Source organism: Dinoponera quadriceps, unplaced genomic scaffold, assembly GCF_001313825.1.
Source record: "Dinoponera quadriceps isolate SergipeBrazil2010 unplaced genomic scaffold, ASM131382v1 scaffold558, whole genome shotgun sequence".
NCBI lineage: Eukaryota > Metazoa > Arthropoda > Insecta > Hymenoptera > Formicidae > Dinoponera > Dinoponera quadriceps.
In genome coordinates, this window is record NW_014554665.1 from 795,389 (window position 1) to 810,164 (window position 14,776).

General features: G+C 36.2%; 4 protein-coding genes and 1 non-coding gene across 8 annotated transcripts in view; 2 read left to right on the top strand and 3 right to left on the bottom strand.

Annotated features, from left to right (window-relative positions):
- LOC106740730 (gamma-tubulin complex component 5) overlaps positions 1-4,346 on the bottom strand; it is a 5,332-nt gene extending 986 nt beyond the window's left edge. The window contains exons 1-13 of one of the 2 annotated variants that reach the window (XM_014612058.1): positions 4,184-4,346; positions 3,809-3,914; positions 3,292-3,720; positions 2,965-3,227; positions 2,728-2,896; positions 2,440-2,650; positions 2,023-2,323; positions 1,721-1,917; positions 1,309-1,642; positions 978-1,194; positions 596-890; positions 319-519; positions 75-157 (exon numbers count right to left, since the gene is read on the bottom strand). In XM_014612058.1, the coding sequence (XP_014467544.1) occupies positions 75-157; positions 319-519; positions 596-890; positions 978-1,194; positions 1,309-1,642; positions 1,721-1,917; positions 2,023-2,323; positions 2,440-2,650; positions 2,728-2,896; positions 2,965-3,227; positions 3,292-3,720; positions 3,809-3,880 (2,772 nt within the window). In that variant the 5' untranslated portion in view covers positions 3,881-3,914; positions 4,184-4,346. The remainder of the gene's footprint in view (positions 1-74; positions 158-318; positions 520-595; positions 891-977; positions 1,195-1,308; positions 1,643-1,720; positions 1,918-2,022; positions 2,324-2,439; positions 2,651-2,727; positions 2,897-2,964; positions 3,228-3,291; positions 3,721-3,808; positions 3,915-4,183) is intronic. The other variant, XM_014612057.1, reaches the window with a different exon arrangement.
- A 273-nt stretch (positions 4,347-4,619) lies between these two features.
- Positions 4,620-10,755, top strand: LOC106740726 (kinesin-associated protein 3). Of its 3 annotated transcripts, none has more exons than XM_014612050.1 (17): positions 4,620-4,846; positions 5,040-5,157; positions 5,263-5,431; positions 5,523-5,729; positions 5,819-5,955; positions 6,038-6,550; positions 6,641-6,809; positions 7,204-7,304; positions 7,380-7,598; positions 7,717-7,882; positions 8,028-8,153; positions 8,245-8,349; positions 8,476-8,561; positions 8,636-8,822; positions 8,905-8,995; positions 9,088-9,155; positions 9,888-10,130. In XM_014612050.1, exons 1-17 carry the CDS (start codon positions 4,821-4,823, stop codon positions 10,028-10,030), a joined length of 2,631 nt encoding a protein of 876 aa, XP_014467536.1. In that variant the 5' UTR covers positions 4,620-4,820; the 3' UTR covers positions 10,031-10,130. The 3 variants fall into 3 exon arrangements, with proteins under 3 accessions (XP_014467536.1, XP_014467538.1, XP_014467537.1); XM_014612052.1 differs by lacking the exon at positions 9,888-10,130 and adding an exon at positions 10,673-10,755 and having other exon boundaries at positions 4,621-4,846; XM_014612051.1 differs by lacking the exon at positions 9,888-10,130 and having other exon boundaries at positions 4,821-4,846; positions 9,088-9,875.
- LOC106740728 (ribonuclease P protein subunit p40-like) lies at positions 10,235-12,196 on the bottom strand. The gene is made up of 6 exons (XM_014612055.1): positions 11,795-12,196; positions 11,552-11,696; positions 11,256-11,420; positions 10,966-11,091; positions 10,693-10,879; positions 10,235-10,596 (listed from the first exon to the last, which is right to left on the bottom strand). Exons 1-6 carry the CDS (start codon positions 11,912-11,914, stop codon positions 10,263-10,265), a joined length of 1,077 nt encoding a protein of 358 aa, XP_014467541.1. The 5' UTR covers positions 11,915-12,196; the 3' UTR covers positions 10,235-10,262.
- A 14-nt stretch (positions 12,197-12,210) lies between these two features.
- On the top strand, positions 12,211-12,283 carry Trnam-cau. The gene has a single exon. It is a non-coding gene; the product is annotated as a tRNA-Met (tRNA).
- Positions 12,284-12,521: 238 nt separating this feature from the next.
- LOC106740727 (RNA-binding protein NOB1) lies at positions 12,522-14,749 on the bottom strand. The gene is made up of 6 exons (XM_014612054.1): positions 14,533-14,749; positions 14,218-14,350; positions 13,928-14,136; positions 13,332-13,851; positions 12,908-13,242; positions 12,522-12,810 (listed from the first exon to the last, which is right to left on the bottom strand). Exons 1-6 carry the CDS (start codon positions 14,602-14,604, stop codon positions 12,547-12,549), a joined length of 1,533 nt encoding a protein of 510 aa, XP_014467540.1. The 5' UTR covers positions 14,605-14,749; the 3' UTR covers positions 12,522-12,546.
- Between the last annotated feature and the right edge of the window lie 27 nt (positions 14,750-14,776).

Genomic DNA, 14,776 nt, shown 5'->3' on the forward strand with positions numbered 1-14,776 from the left:
TATATATATATATATATATATATATGTGTGTGTGTTGTGTGTGTATGTGTGTGTGTGTGTGTGTGTATACATACATTATTTATGGTTGTCATTAGATCTTCGAACTCTTCCGTCAACAAACAATGCTCATGAACTTTGCTCAAGTACTCATTGTGCACTGTAAATTAATCGCTCGTGTTTGTTAAGAATCACTAAAATTATCTTCGCTCATCTTTGCGTTCTCTCGTAGAAACCTCACATTTCACAAGCATACAAAAAAAATTGACAAATTAAACGAATTCAGCTCCGTCGAGATAACATCAAACACGATAAAATCACCTGATATAATTGTATCGAGATTATCCGCCTGGGCCAGAACTTTTTCCAGTATGAAACCTAGGCTTTGCAACACCTGACCTGATATGTACGTGTGTATAGATCCTATCGCGTGCAGTAACCAAAATTTCAAGCTCTCGATACGTCTCACATGGAACTGTTCCAGCCTGTCCCGTATACACGGGGACTTGGAACCTTCCAGATCTAAAAGGAGGCAATTAATGTAACGCAGACCAAGTCGCTGCCAAATATTACACGCGAGGTCGAACTTATCTCTTACCGCAAAATCTCAAATTATTCAACGTCCACAAAGCCCACTTCAATTTCAGCTGGAATCGAAATATCTCATTGTACTTTTCCAGGACCTTTTCAGTTAGCATTATGCTTATAGGCCACTCCACCGTGTAATGCAGTGTTATATTATTTACAGCCTGCAGTACTTGACGAGTATTAATGTTACTGTGATGAACCGTGATGGACCAGCGTAAACTCGTGTCCGGCCAATATTGAGAAAACACTTCCTCGAGGATACACGATAGAAAATACGAATTAGACCACATTTGATTGTTTTCGATCTGGAACAAGTGATCGTAATGTTGAACTTGAAGAATGTTACGTATCTACACCACCATGTAAGTGAGCGATACTTCCATTGACCTCACCTCGTGAAACAAAACCTGGCAAAATTTATTCATGACATGCCCAGCTTCCATCATGTAAACGAATCTCAATAGTTTCAGATGCGTCTGCAGCTTGTATTCCTCGACCATAATGTTCTTTACTAATTTGCTAGCACTGTTGTAGCGGAAAATCAATATCTCGGATAATGTATTCTCCAGGACGTTTCGCAGTGGCAAAATATACTTCATCTTTTGTAACCTAGAAAAAAAAATGTATATATATATATATATTACTTGCTATTTTTCAGATGTGTGCATATAAGTTATCTGAATACCCGTTCGCGAATAATATATATTTTGTGCATATAGATACTTTTTATATAAATTATGTATTTGATCCTCTCTCATTTGAGAGTTGCGTGTATCAGACCGTGTGTGAGCCGCGTCCACTGCGTGAAAGGTATCCACCGTGTCGTTTTTACACAATTCAGGTGGCATATAGTCTTCCATAGCTTTCATGAAGAATGGATTATGCAGATCTGACAATTGTTGTATCACATTCTTTTCAACATCATCATCATATTCATGTAATGATATTTCATCTATCTGCAACACAGCTGCGTCTGTCTCTTCGACTGACGGACTATACTTCGATATCTCCGATAGTAGTTTATTTTGAAGCTCGGTATTCAATGAGATTCTCATATCTGCGATAAATTATAAGTCAATACGTTTTATGCGTATTTTCTAAACGTAAAGATATTGTCGTAATGTAATTACGTTACCATTACTTTCGCTGTCTATCCTCCATATATCGGTGATTCGATCCAAAGAAACAAGCAATTCAATGCTGTGACCTATATGCTGTACTTTCTGCAGTAGGAATTGCATGATTGGATCCGTCGAGCAAACATCATCGTACAACCGTACCGTAAATTTCTCACTTTGTTCACCATCCTCCGCCAACGCGTCTTCCGCACTTCTGTTACAAAAAGATATATATTTCCAGGTGTAAATATCACGAAAAATATATACACGAGGAGTCATTCCATTTTTAATTAACGCAGCACATTACTTTCCTGTTTACCTCGCAATTATGAACTCGTCTCTCCAATCCTCCAAACGTCCTTCACTCAACCATGTGTCGATTATGTTGAGATAAACCGTAAGGCTACATAAATACAAATTTGTACAGATATTCGTTCTTTCTAGGCTATGAGAATTTTGCATTTCACAATACAAGAAAGACAACAGCCGAGATGCGCATTTCCAATTGGGGCTGATTTTCCAGTCGGTTATAACTTTCTGATGTATATCGTAAAGTATCTTTACGGTGTTCATGTGTTTCCTCAGGCCAACTGATAGCGATAGAAATGTGTTGCAATTCTCTGAAAGGACAAGATATTTCACAATGATTCATGGCAATAGCGATAAATGTATGATAAAGAAATTATATACTAATTAAATTATATGTATTAACTAAATTACAAACTCTCAGGCTTACCTTGTTTCATAACATCTTTCTCAACATCAATAATTTTATTGTTAAATTCGTGCAGGTGATATTTAAGCGCGGCATTGTATGCTTCGTAAGTCAGAGGAGGGCTCTGACATCCCGAATCCTGATCCATTTGTAAGTCAGCGTCAAATTTTTTCATGTCACGTATCATTGAAAAGCATTCACAGAATGGTAAAAGGATACTTTTGAAAGCAGTCTGGAAATAACGGAATAACATATCCAGATGATACGATAAGATATTTATACGTGATGCTCTATTATGTATTCACTCACTGTTGTCAAACTTGGAATAGATACGTTGGAACGTATTGAGAATCTTGATTCATTTTCTCGCTGAAACACCACCATCGATGTTTGTACATAAAACATCCATAACAGCTCTCTGCACACTTGATATTCGCTGAGAGTAATTACTTTGTGCAAAGATGACAAGCTTTCCTGCCTGTAAACATATATATACAATATTAAGTAACCATCTCATAGTTGACGTTAAAAAGAAATTACACTCACCAAATATCGCATATATTTGCATTGCAAGACTGTTTGGCAACAGGATACTTTTGACACTGCAAATTATTCCACCAATCTGTCTGTACATTTGATAAGAGCCACTTTCTAGATTCTAGATTTTGCAATAATACCAAGGAATATTTGTCGGTTATACTGTCTGAAGTTTTTGGTGATTGCGCAATATCTAATTGCACGTTGCATATTTGTGTTGGCAAAGAAACATCGTTCTCAGTTCCATCTTCGTCCGTTACATCGGACCATTCCTGTGCGAATGCGAAAGTTAGGGATGATTTAAATCTTGAAATTATACTCTCTGCGAATACTTACACTTTCACTATCATCGCTTTTATAGTCACAAAAGAAATCTTCTTGGCCTTCTTTTAAATACTGCGCCCAGTCTATTTCTTCCACGTTATCCTTACTTCCAATAGTTACATTAAAATTGTATTCTCCGTGAGCAAGTTTCAAGCAATCCAAATTGGACTTGTGAGTTTCAGTAGACAAGTCCAATAGAAACGTTAACAGACACCATTGCAGATCGTATTGCGGATGTTGTTCAAAATCAAAACTCGATAAAAAGGTATCCACTAATTCCTGAAATTTTTTGGTAACTTCATATTTCCCGTGAATTGAGAATTTGGTAACCAATGCATTTATAGCTTCTTTTGTCGCATGACTGTTAACAGAAAGGTAACGATGATGTTTGATAGTTGATAAACAAAATCGTTCGCATCTTCGAAACCCTTCTTCATCTTCCTGAAAATATACATACAAATTTATAGCTTATAGGATACCATATAATTTTTAAATACATGTATATCAATATAATTAAGTGCAAATATACCTCATATGATGTAAGTATTTTTATAAGCTGCTTCAGATCATTATGAATATCACTTAACACTCGAGTACTCATTTTTATTCAGCATCAAAATTATGGAGTAAATATCCTGCAAATATAATAATAATGCATACACTGAATAACAAACACTTAATATATCATATTGCTTCTCAATATATCTGTATTTTCTTCGTTTAAAAATTTGTTAAAGTTAGAAATATTTCTCTTATTTTTCTTTCCCTCTCTCATGTAATAAAATATTTCTATACAATTGTATATAAAGAGATATATGTAGAAATATCCAAAAATGTGCGAGATTCTTTTTCCAAAAATACACACGTGAGAGAACAACGCATAATATCGTTAACTTTGACATACACTCAAGTTAGAAAAATTTGTGTTTCTCGAATATAGCCGATCTCCTCATGCTGTCAGTAAATTTGTGTATATTGTTTATTGAAGTGCTTCCGAGTAAAACAACCCTCGACATGCTTTTAAATCGTTTCGGGACCATCGCCGTAGAATTAATGGCGTATTTTTATGAATGAATCACAATGGCAGATTTAGGTTGGTATTTATAGTCAGATTTTGCATTGAAGATCGTTCTAAGTTCATCTTCAGATGCTTCGTAGCCAATAAAATGAGCCATGCGGCATCTGATGATGAAAATTTCGGATGGTTTTAAATATAAGATCTGACTATGAATATCTGCCTTAGACCGCAGTATAATGTCCGATGCATTCGATATCCAATAGGACCCAATTCAATTTCAGAGACAAAGATGTCGCCAATGTCTAGAGATTTTTTTCGTCGTATCGTGTCATTCTAATTAGTCACAGTGTATGCTTCTACTGCGATGTGTTCGACAGTTTTTCTCTCCATGGAGATGGACTAATTGAAGATAAATTGATAAAAAGGATTGCGTATGCGTAAAGTATAAATACATTAAAAAAAAGAACTCTAGTCTGGAAAATTTATTAATATTAACACCACGAGCATATACGTGGCGAGAAAAATGGATGAAGCTAAATTTCTAAAAAGGTGAGAACTGCCATCGCTCTTGCCTCTATTAGATATTAATGTCAATCATCTGTCAAACACATGATTATGTGTTACAATACGTATAAAACATGATTCCTTTATATCCGTTTTAAACGTATCTTATATATATGTGTACAGTTACGTACACATATGAAGGATGAAACATTTATACACAACTTTTGTTAACGTTTAGGAAGGTAAGATCTGGGACATTAGACGTTCATCCGACAGAAAAAGCTCTGGTGGTAAATTACGATGTTGAAGCACTGATATTGGGTGAATTGGGAGATCCTATGCTTGGCGATCGCAAGGTACATGTATTTCATCTTTTTATTTATATAAAATAATAAAATGTGAAATAACATGCTGTCTTAATGCATAGTGATTTATAAGTTTACATTATTTTCACGTTATAGGAGTGTCAAAAAATAATCAGACTTAAAAGTTTAAATGCGGATACAAATGTTTCCCTCTTAGCCAAAGAGGTGATTGAGAAATGTTCGCTGATACATGAATCAAAGTTGCGCGAAGTTGAGCAATTAATTTATTATTTACAAAATCGTCGGACCAACGATACCAGTATAGGTAATGCCTAAAATAGTCATCGATATCACTACTTCAATATCGATATCTGTATTGTCTTAAAAATTAATTGAGTCTCGAATTCCTGTGATAGGTAGTGAAAGCAATTCTCAGCCGTCAAGACCAACATCGTCAAATTCGGTGATCACGGAAAATAGCGAAGTTGAACGTGCAGTAATTAGTAATGTCGACGGCTACATTGAGTTATTATACGAAGAAATACCTGGCAAAATTAAAGGTTCCTCATTAATATTGCAATTAGCCAGGATACCTGATAATCTTCTGGAATTGACAAAAAATGGTGATCTTAATATTACGCAAAACAGTTATAGATCTTAGCTGTAGCGTTTTAATGTTATAACTGTAACAGGATTCTTCTCTTTGTTGCAGAATCATTATTAAGTGCGTTAGCCAGAGTCCTAAGAGAAGACTGGCGACGCAGCATAGAATTATCTACGAATATCATTTATATCTTCTTCTGTTTCTCTACATATAGCCAGTTTCACAATATCGTGCTTGAATACAGGGTAAGTTGCAAATACTGATGAAACTATAATGAAAATCAAAAACGAATGCCTGAATTTTTACTAACGTTCTCTTCTGTATCAGATCGGTTCTCTGTGTATGGATATAATCGATTTCGAATTACGTCGCTATGAACAGTGGAAAGAGGATATGGAGAAACGTCGAAAGTACTTCGAGAGTACCACCGGTTTAACATTTTTCCCAACTGGGAATAACGACAACTGCGATAGGAAGATTAAGATTATCGACGATATCTGGAACATGGAAGGTCCGTTAGATTACGAACTCAAGAGACGTTCCGCGGAGGCATCCATAACCGTGTCTGAAAGCGACGTTAAGAAGCTAAAAGAGGAGCTCGAGAAGAGTCGAAAGAAATTCAAGAGCTTAACCAAAAAACAGGAACAACTGCTGCGAGTAGCGTTTTATCTGCTTCTAAATATCGCCGAAAACGCTATGGAAGTTGAGAGAAAAATGCGCAAGAAGAATGTCATCGGTATGTTGATCAAAACGTTAGATAGATCAAACACGGACTTGTTAATATTGGTCGTCACATTCCTGAAGAAACTATCCATCTTTCGCGAGAATAAAGACCTCATGGTAATATTTAATAATCTTTTGCACATATATATATATATAGCACATGTGTACAGAAAATATGTCAATGATGCACATACTGATACGTTACAGGTGGAAGAGAATATTATAGATAAATTACCGAGACTTCTGCAAAATAATAATGCAGATCTTGTTTTGAGTACATTAAAGCTGCTGTTTAATCTCTCTTTCGACGCTAAGCTGAAAGCACGAATGATTAGAGTTGGCATGTTACCAAAATGGATAAAATTGCTTGGTCAAGGTAGGAACTGCTATTAAAAAAAAAAAAAAATCAATCACCGCCTTCTTTTGCCTATAAACTGTAAATTCTTAACACGTTGAATGCCACGCTGATTTCCATCGATCGTACAAACGCCTAATTGATTCAATTAAAGTTTGTTCAGTTAAATTCAGTTAAAATTTAAGTCACTAAAGCTGCAGTAAATAAATATAATTCAGGATACGCATCTGTTAGCTTGTTTCATTAGCTCATTACTGGCTGTACAACCTATTTTGTAGATGCAATTAATTATATGTCACACGTAATTTAATAAAACGCGGTAACATCATAGCGCCGGTCACCGGTGACCCCCGTGGCATTCAACGTGTTAACGATGAAATGAAGACTTTTACATGATAACATAATATATTCGTAGCTGATATTAAAAGTAAAAGCACAATTCTGGGACTACTCTATCACGCCAGTATGGACGATAAAGTGAAAGCGATGTTCACAAATACGGATTGTATTCCGATGGTAAAAAAGTTTCTTCATTCAAAATTATCGAATAAATTTAAATATTCAAAATTCTCATGTAACGTACGTGTGCAGATAACCAACATGATATTGGTCTCCGAAGACGATCATATCAGATCCGAGCTGATAGCTCTCGGTATAAATTTAGCCATTAACAATAAGAACGCGCAGTTGATGGTGGAGAACAACCGTTTACAAGGTCTCATAAAAACTGCGTTTAGAAATCAGGATTCCCTTATAATGAAAATGATCAGAAATATATCTCAGCACGAATCGACCAAGGAGAACTTTGTCGTAAGTTGTCGTAAATTTAAAATCATTGTGTGACCTTAAATTTAATACAATAATATTATATATTAATCATTTAACAATCGTCTTGTTTGTTCACCTATTGTTTGCTCACATTCAATAGGAATTTGTCGGTGATTTTGCTATGGCCTTGACGCAGTCTGACTCTCAGGACTTTATATTGGAAGTGATCGGTGTGTTGGGTAATCTGGAATTGCCCGATTTGGATTATTCGCAAATCATTCAACGCTGTAACCTCATACCGTGGATACGCAATAATCTAGTTCCAGGTTTAGTGTCTCTTCCGGATAACAAGATTCTTTTCTCATCTAATGTCGAGCAAAATTTAAATATGTGAAAGTTTATATTCGAACTATATAATCACACACACACACACACACACATATATATATGTTATATTCATTATATTCACAGGTAAGGCGCAAGATGATTTAGTACTCGAGGTTGTCATATTTTTGGGTACTGCAGCTTACGACGAGGATTGCGCTCGTCTGTTATGTAAGGCTGACATACTTCTCTCCCTTATTGAACTTCTTAAAGGTATGTATTAAAGCTGATGTGATGTATAAAAATAAAAAAAAATCATATCTGTGCTAACACATCATTTTGATGTTATGATATTATTATATAGCCAAACAGGAGGACGACGAAATGGTCTTGCAAATCATCTATGTGTTTTATCAAATCGCGAAGCACGATTCGACGCGAGATTATTTAATTCGGGAGACTGGTAATGGTAATTGTCAATTTCACTGGTTGTTGAATCTGTCAAAGTCTTGCGAATTAACACGACGGTGAATGCGTTCAACTTGCTCGAATGATCTGCGCGTGAACGAGTGTTAAATTGCAATGTCATTTACAGAAGCCCCCGGATACTTGATCGATCTAATGCACGATAAGAATCCTGCAATTAGAAAAGTCTGTGATACGTGTCTAGATGTCATTGCTGTGAGTAATCTAGAATCGTAACTTTGGAGACAACTTGTGCCGCAAAGATGTTAACTCGTCCAGTTGTATCCTAGATGTGCGACAAGAATTGGGCGGCGCGTATAAAGGTGGAAAAGTTCCGTTCGCACAATCAGCAATGGCTGGAAATGGTTGAATCTACAGCGACAGATTCGGCTACTCACTTGTTACCGGACGACGATGACAGTCTGTCTCCATTTATGAGCGGTGATCTGTTGAAACACACCATACTATTTCCCTCTGGTAATTACGCATTACTTCTTGCACAAAAACCATCCGATTACCTGTGTTGCGTTTTTACGATGAGATAATCGCGTTTGCGTAGGTAATTCGGCGTCATTTAACGCAGACGATGGATTTTCAATTATGAAAAACTCATCAGAATCGTCTGAGAACCCTAGTCGACCAGTTAGTAGGTGAGCATGGAATGTAAATGTACATCGGAACGTTGTCGATCATCATCGGATGGAATATGGTGCGAAGGATGTTAATCATTGCGGTATTTCAGGTATCGAGATCTTGACGAAATAGGCGAACTCATGGCACGTTCTAAGTCTCGCATGTCCATTGGTTCAGGTATAGAGGATTTATATTACAATTCTAGAATGAAATTCACTGACTCAGATAGCTCCCACGTATTAATATAAAGATTAATGCAAACGTTTCGGTGTAGATACACGACTTGTCGAAAAGATTCCCCCTAAGATATTTTACATTATATACGAACATCCATATATATGTGTTTGACGTGAAAGAAACGAAAGCGTTTGCTACTATTTGCAAAGACATGCCTGCTTAAACCGAAGATTTTATTATACACACACACACATACAATAGACTGCTTTGATCTCGTATAGTCAAGTTACAATTTTAGTGCCTTTTATTTTTATACGTATATTGATTTATTTATGAGCATCAGCTTTACACTGGTGCATAGCTTTTATTGCGTTGCAAGATGATTGATAGTATCGATTAAGTCTATTCAGATCTCTCTTTTATCTTGTGATAGGCTTCAGGCAGTCGGGATAGTGTTATATGTGGTTAAATGTGAAATTAGTATTATTATAGCTCGGAGGTGTCTCTCGTAGAATTTATATATCGTTAATATAAATTAATGAACGAGACAAGTGGTGTATGAAAAAATTACCGGGTAATTTATAATAACGATAGAGGGACGATATTATCTGAGGCGGTATCTCTTTTTTTATTCGTTGAATACAATAAACTGTGCAATAAATTACAAGAATATTGACACAACTTCGATATTTATATGTATACGTATACGTTTTTTAACTTTTTTTTTTCTAGAATCGTCAAACTACGTCAAATTACGTATATATCCCATGTTACCTTTTACCGTTTTTCATTGCACCTCTTGTCCCTTTATGTTATTAATTTATCACATTTATATATACATATACATACATATATATATATATATTAACACATAAGATGGTATTTTATCATATCGACAAGCTGCATGACTTATAGCTATCTCAACTATTCTCTACGTGATAAAATAAATTACGATATAAATTACGCACAGTGTGCCTGTCTATTTTAATGACTTGTTAATAAAAATATTCTCCTCACACAAATGCCCCGGCTGACGTTGAAGACGAAGCATGATAAAGTGGAAATATAGAGACTACAAATTATTCGTCAGAGAAATTTCCTTTATTGTCACCTCCTTGGCCCGTTGTTAGAACATAAACTTCTTCGTATGATAGATTCACCATTATGTTGAAGTATGATTGTGTAACTGTTGTCTCCGTCAACGAAAAACGTGTGTTCCTGTAAGCTCCAGCTGACAGGGCTGTCTGCGAATCCCTGCACATGTAAACTGACCCACGGCAGAGTACCCTGCGACAATACGTATTTCTTCAACGTATCGTACATCTCCTGCACTTGTTTTTGTGTGAAGAACCCGGTCCACTGTAGATATTGCACTTGTCCAATGTTCACAGAAGGAGAGGGACATTTATATGTGTTTATGTAGTCATCCGTTTCGCCGGACCTGAAAATATTACAGTCGTTATCAGATACCACTTACTGTTATACTGATTACGGACAGAGGTTTTATTTTCTTCAAGCGTGCGACAAATGAACGTACAGATCACCAGCGATGCTGAAGACCCCAAGCCACTCGAAGAACTTGTCGATGTCACATCCCTCTTCAAGTATGGTGGGTACTGTTAATGAATATTCAGCTCTTCGAGAAAAAGTCTGACGACAAAGACGGACGTCATAGCCGTGTGCGGAAAACCATGCCGCCACGGATGATGGACATAGATTTGTTCCTTGAGAAATTTTTAATGTCATGTAAGAGATATATGTATATGTGAGTATATTTTGAAAAGAGAAACCTGTGTGTGTGTATGTATACCTGGTGGATCCCATGCGACTATTACATCAAAGTTTTGCTTGAGTCGTTCCTCCAATGCTACTCGAACTCTTTTGTAATTCTTCTTGGTAGGGATGAAACACTCTTCTTTCAAATTAATTGTTACAACTGTGGAATGTATATTATCAGAAGAAAATAAGACGAAAAAAGGAAGTATTTTTTTAAAGATCACTATGTATATGTATCATGGCAAAATAATAAGCACGATATAGCAAATAATTTTTTAATATATTTTTCAAAATTATATATATATATTTTTTTTTATGACTTACCATAACGTATATGAGGTTCATGGTCAAAGACAGATGCTTTTCCTTCTAATCCAAATGCTTGATAATCCTCAGTTATCAAGGAAATCACTAAGTAGCCAGTTGGAGTGACACAAATAGAATTTTCCGAATCAATCTTATTCCCTATAGTTAGAAGAGTGACTTGTCCTGAGAAAGACATGAAATGCAAATGTGAAACATAAAAATCTATGTGTATTACAAAGAATTTAGTATATACCAACGTGAGTGGTCAAATTTGTTATTATAGAATCAGTGACAAATATATAAGGTGGGCTCACCTTTCTTAACGAAGGCTTCAATAAATTCTCTATTTACAAGATCGCAAGCGCGCAATGCATTGACTCGATAATAATCGGTATCTTCCGACAGAGAATTTAGCAGACTATCGGGTACGGCAAGGATGTTGGGAAGCACCACCGATACCTGGTACGAATATCCAATAGACATACACGAACAATATAAAACACGTTGAAAACATAACCCGCAAAATTGAGAAGAAGGAAATATTTATTCGAGCTTACCGAATGATTGAAGTAATGATTCTTTACCGTAGTGGGCACATCTGTTTTCCTGTAATCCCTTCTGACTACAGAAAAGTGATGTCGCGGTGGTTTGAAGTTCCACGTCTCCGGACTGAGCATAACAACGATATTCAAAACAACACAGTTCCGTGCCGGGGAACGGTGGAACCTTAGGAGGTTAACCTTTAAGGTGCACTTAGAAAGTGCAGAAAGTGCAAGTAAATTGAAAGAACGAAAGCATTCTACTTAATTCATGTGTTAAAATTAACAGACCATCGAGAGACATTCGATGAAAACTCATACGACAATTGGAAACATTTTAATGGGAAATAATTTTTGTATCTCGATAACAATTCATAGCGAATAAGTGTCAGTTGTGAACGTACCAATCACCAGAGAAGACTGAAGTAGCACAAGCCTCGGTAGCGCAGTAGGCAGCGCGTAAGTCTCATAATCTTAAGGTCGTGAGTTCGATCCTCACCCGGGGCAATTTTTTTTCTTCAAAACAACAGAGATAAAGGCCGACAGATACTAATGGGGACATTGTTTTGTGTGTTACACAAATCCAGTTCTATTGTAATCCGTGTGAAAAATTGTCTACAGCGTGTCGCACGCGATAATATGTAGGATAAATACAAGCTGCACACATGTAAACTTATATACGTTGCAAAGATTTGTAGCCGAGATACAAGTATCTCTGGAGTATCGTGAAATAACAAGTAGCCGGTTCAGCAATTGATCTTTATTAATTTTTATTTTCGTTTCTTCCTGGATTCGTTGGGGTTTCTCTTCATCCAGTATTTGACACCACCACCGCCGGGTTTTATGCCCAACATAGCCGACTTCGAGTTCACGTCGCGCATAATAAACGGAGAATATCCAGCTATGTAATCATCCTCGAGCGGATTGTTCTTGATACGTGCTAAGCGCGTCGGACGTTGATCCGGCATCGGTTGATCCTCGCACAAAATAGGGTTGTTGGAATGCTTCCCACCTTTCGGCGTTGGTAAGGAAAACTACGAAAGGGGAATTCATTCAATCTTGTTCGTTTTTCTTACTTCAGTACGTATCATTAAATCATATATTAGTTATACAGTGACTGATGTAACACACCTTCTTTCCTTTAGTCGAGAGAGGCCTCCGGAAATTTATGTGAATCTGTTGCTTCCCATTCTCATCCAATGTGACCTCCACTTTCTTCAGCGTCTTGTTACCGCAGTGCGGGCAAAACACCTTCGTCATGATGCTGGTGGTTCTAAAGCAGGCGTAACATCGGAATATAAATGTCCGCATCTGCTTGATCAGTCTACCGTCTAACGTAGCCACATTTAATCCCATTTGCATGAGTACATTTTGCATCGCAAAGTCCATCGTTAAGCACGCTACGGTCGCGGCCTTTCCCTCGAGCACCGCTGAATCCATTTGTTTCTTAATGTTAGCGAAATTGCCTTAAAAAAAAAGAATGAATCATCGTCAACTCATATCAGAGTATGCGTATACCTTGATCGGGAGATTTTTTTAACGAAATCAAACTTACCTGGTGTTATCCAACCACCATCATCGTCTTCATCTTCTTCATTTTCATCATCTTCATCATCAACGTCATCGTCGTCATCACTATCATTGTCATCGCCATCATAATCTTGATCCTCGATTAATTCCACATTGCCTTGTTCGTGGTTAGATTTTATTGTATCAACTTGAACAAGGATATCATCCACAAGATCTTTATTCTCATTCTCGCCCTCAACTTTTAAATCTGTTGGATCCCACTTCAGCTTGGCGAATTTCTCAGACAAGCCTTTCGCTTCCCATTCTTCTGATTCAGATGCTGTCTCATAGTTTAATTCATCCAAAGATGAGTCGTATGCATTAAACGTACACAAAGCAGGTAGATTTTGTGCTTCTATGCTGCATATTAAATTATTTAGTGCTAAATTTTTGGTGTTATTTACTGCTGAATTGTCTGTAATCTGTACATTTTCTTCAACACCTGTTTCTTCTATATTATGCAGAGAAGTTCCTGCCTCATTATTCGTACTTAATTCTGTTTTCTCCTACAAATACAAATCTTTATCAAAGTAGGAAATTTATACAAATACGTATGTACAAAAACCTGTAAAAAAGTTTTACCTTTTTCTTTGGCATATAAAAACCAATTGGCTCAAGATTATCTTTATTATCTTTGTCCGTGCTAGATTTAATAACTCTTTTAGTTGGAATATCTTTCAAATGATGCGTCCCTACTTTTTCTTTTTCCAGTTGATAAGTAAGCGCAATTACTTTGATATCGGTAGCAGACAGACTAGTGTAGTCACCAGTTTTCTTAGAAAATTCAGTTACTAGAAATATATCGAAGGAATTATTAATAATAGTAGAAAAACATAGAAATTTCGCATATACGATTAAAAATGTTTACTTACCAAATTTAACATCTTCCGTAAAAGCCTCTTGAACCTTCAAATCATAAGGTAAGACAACCAATCTTCTTAATTGTCTCTTGTTTATGATTTCATCAACCACAGCTTGTTCGGTCAAGATATTTACACCAATGTCCTAAGAATATTTTTTTTTTTTTAATATTAAATATTCATATTGTGTGTGTCGTATGGCTTTTAATAAGCTATATTTGAAGTAAAATTACGCCGGTTTTTCAATCAAAATATTCCATACATTAACCTCAAGATTGAATTAAATAATATGCATTTACTTGCTGGTGGGAAATATTTAATGATTACCTGTAAAGCAGCATTACTTATAAAGGCACTCGTATCAACGATGAGATATTGTACTTTATTTACTTCATCCATAATTGCACGTTTTAGAAATACCACACGTGCACTCAGTATTATATACACACCGTGCCCGCAATACGATGTGCGATATCGGTTGCGTTCCTGAATGTCATTCGTGGTATGCTTTCATGCTTTCGGTGGAAAAGTAGTGAGGTATAGTGTGGTCTTTTATGGTCTGTTCTTCATA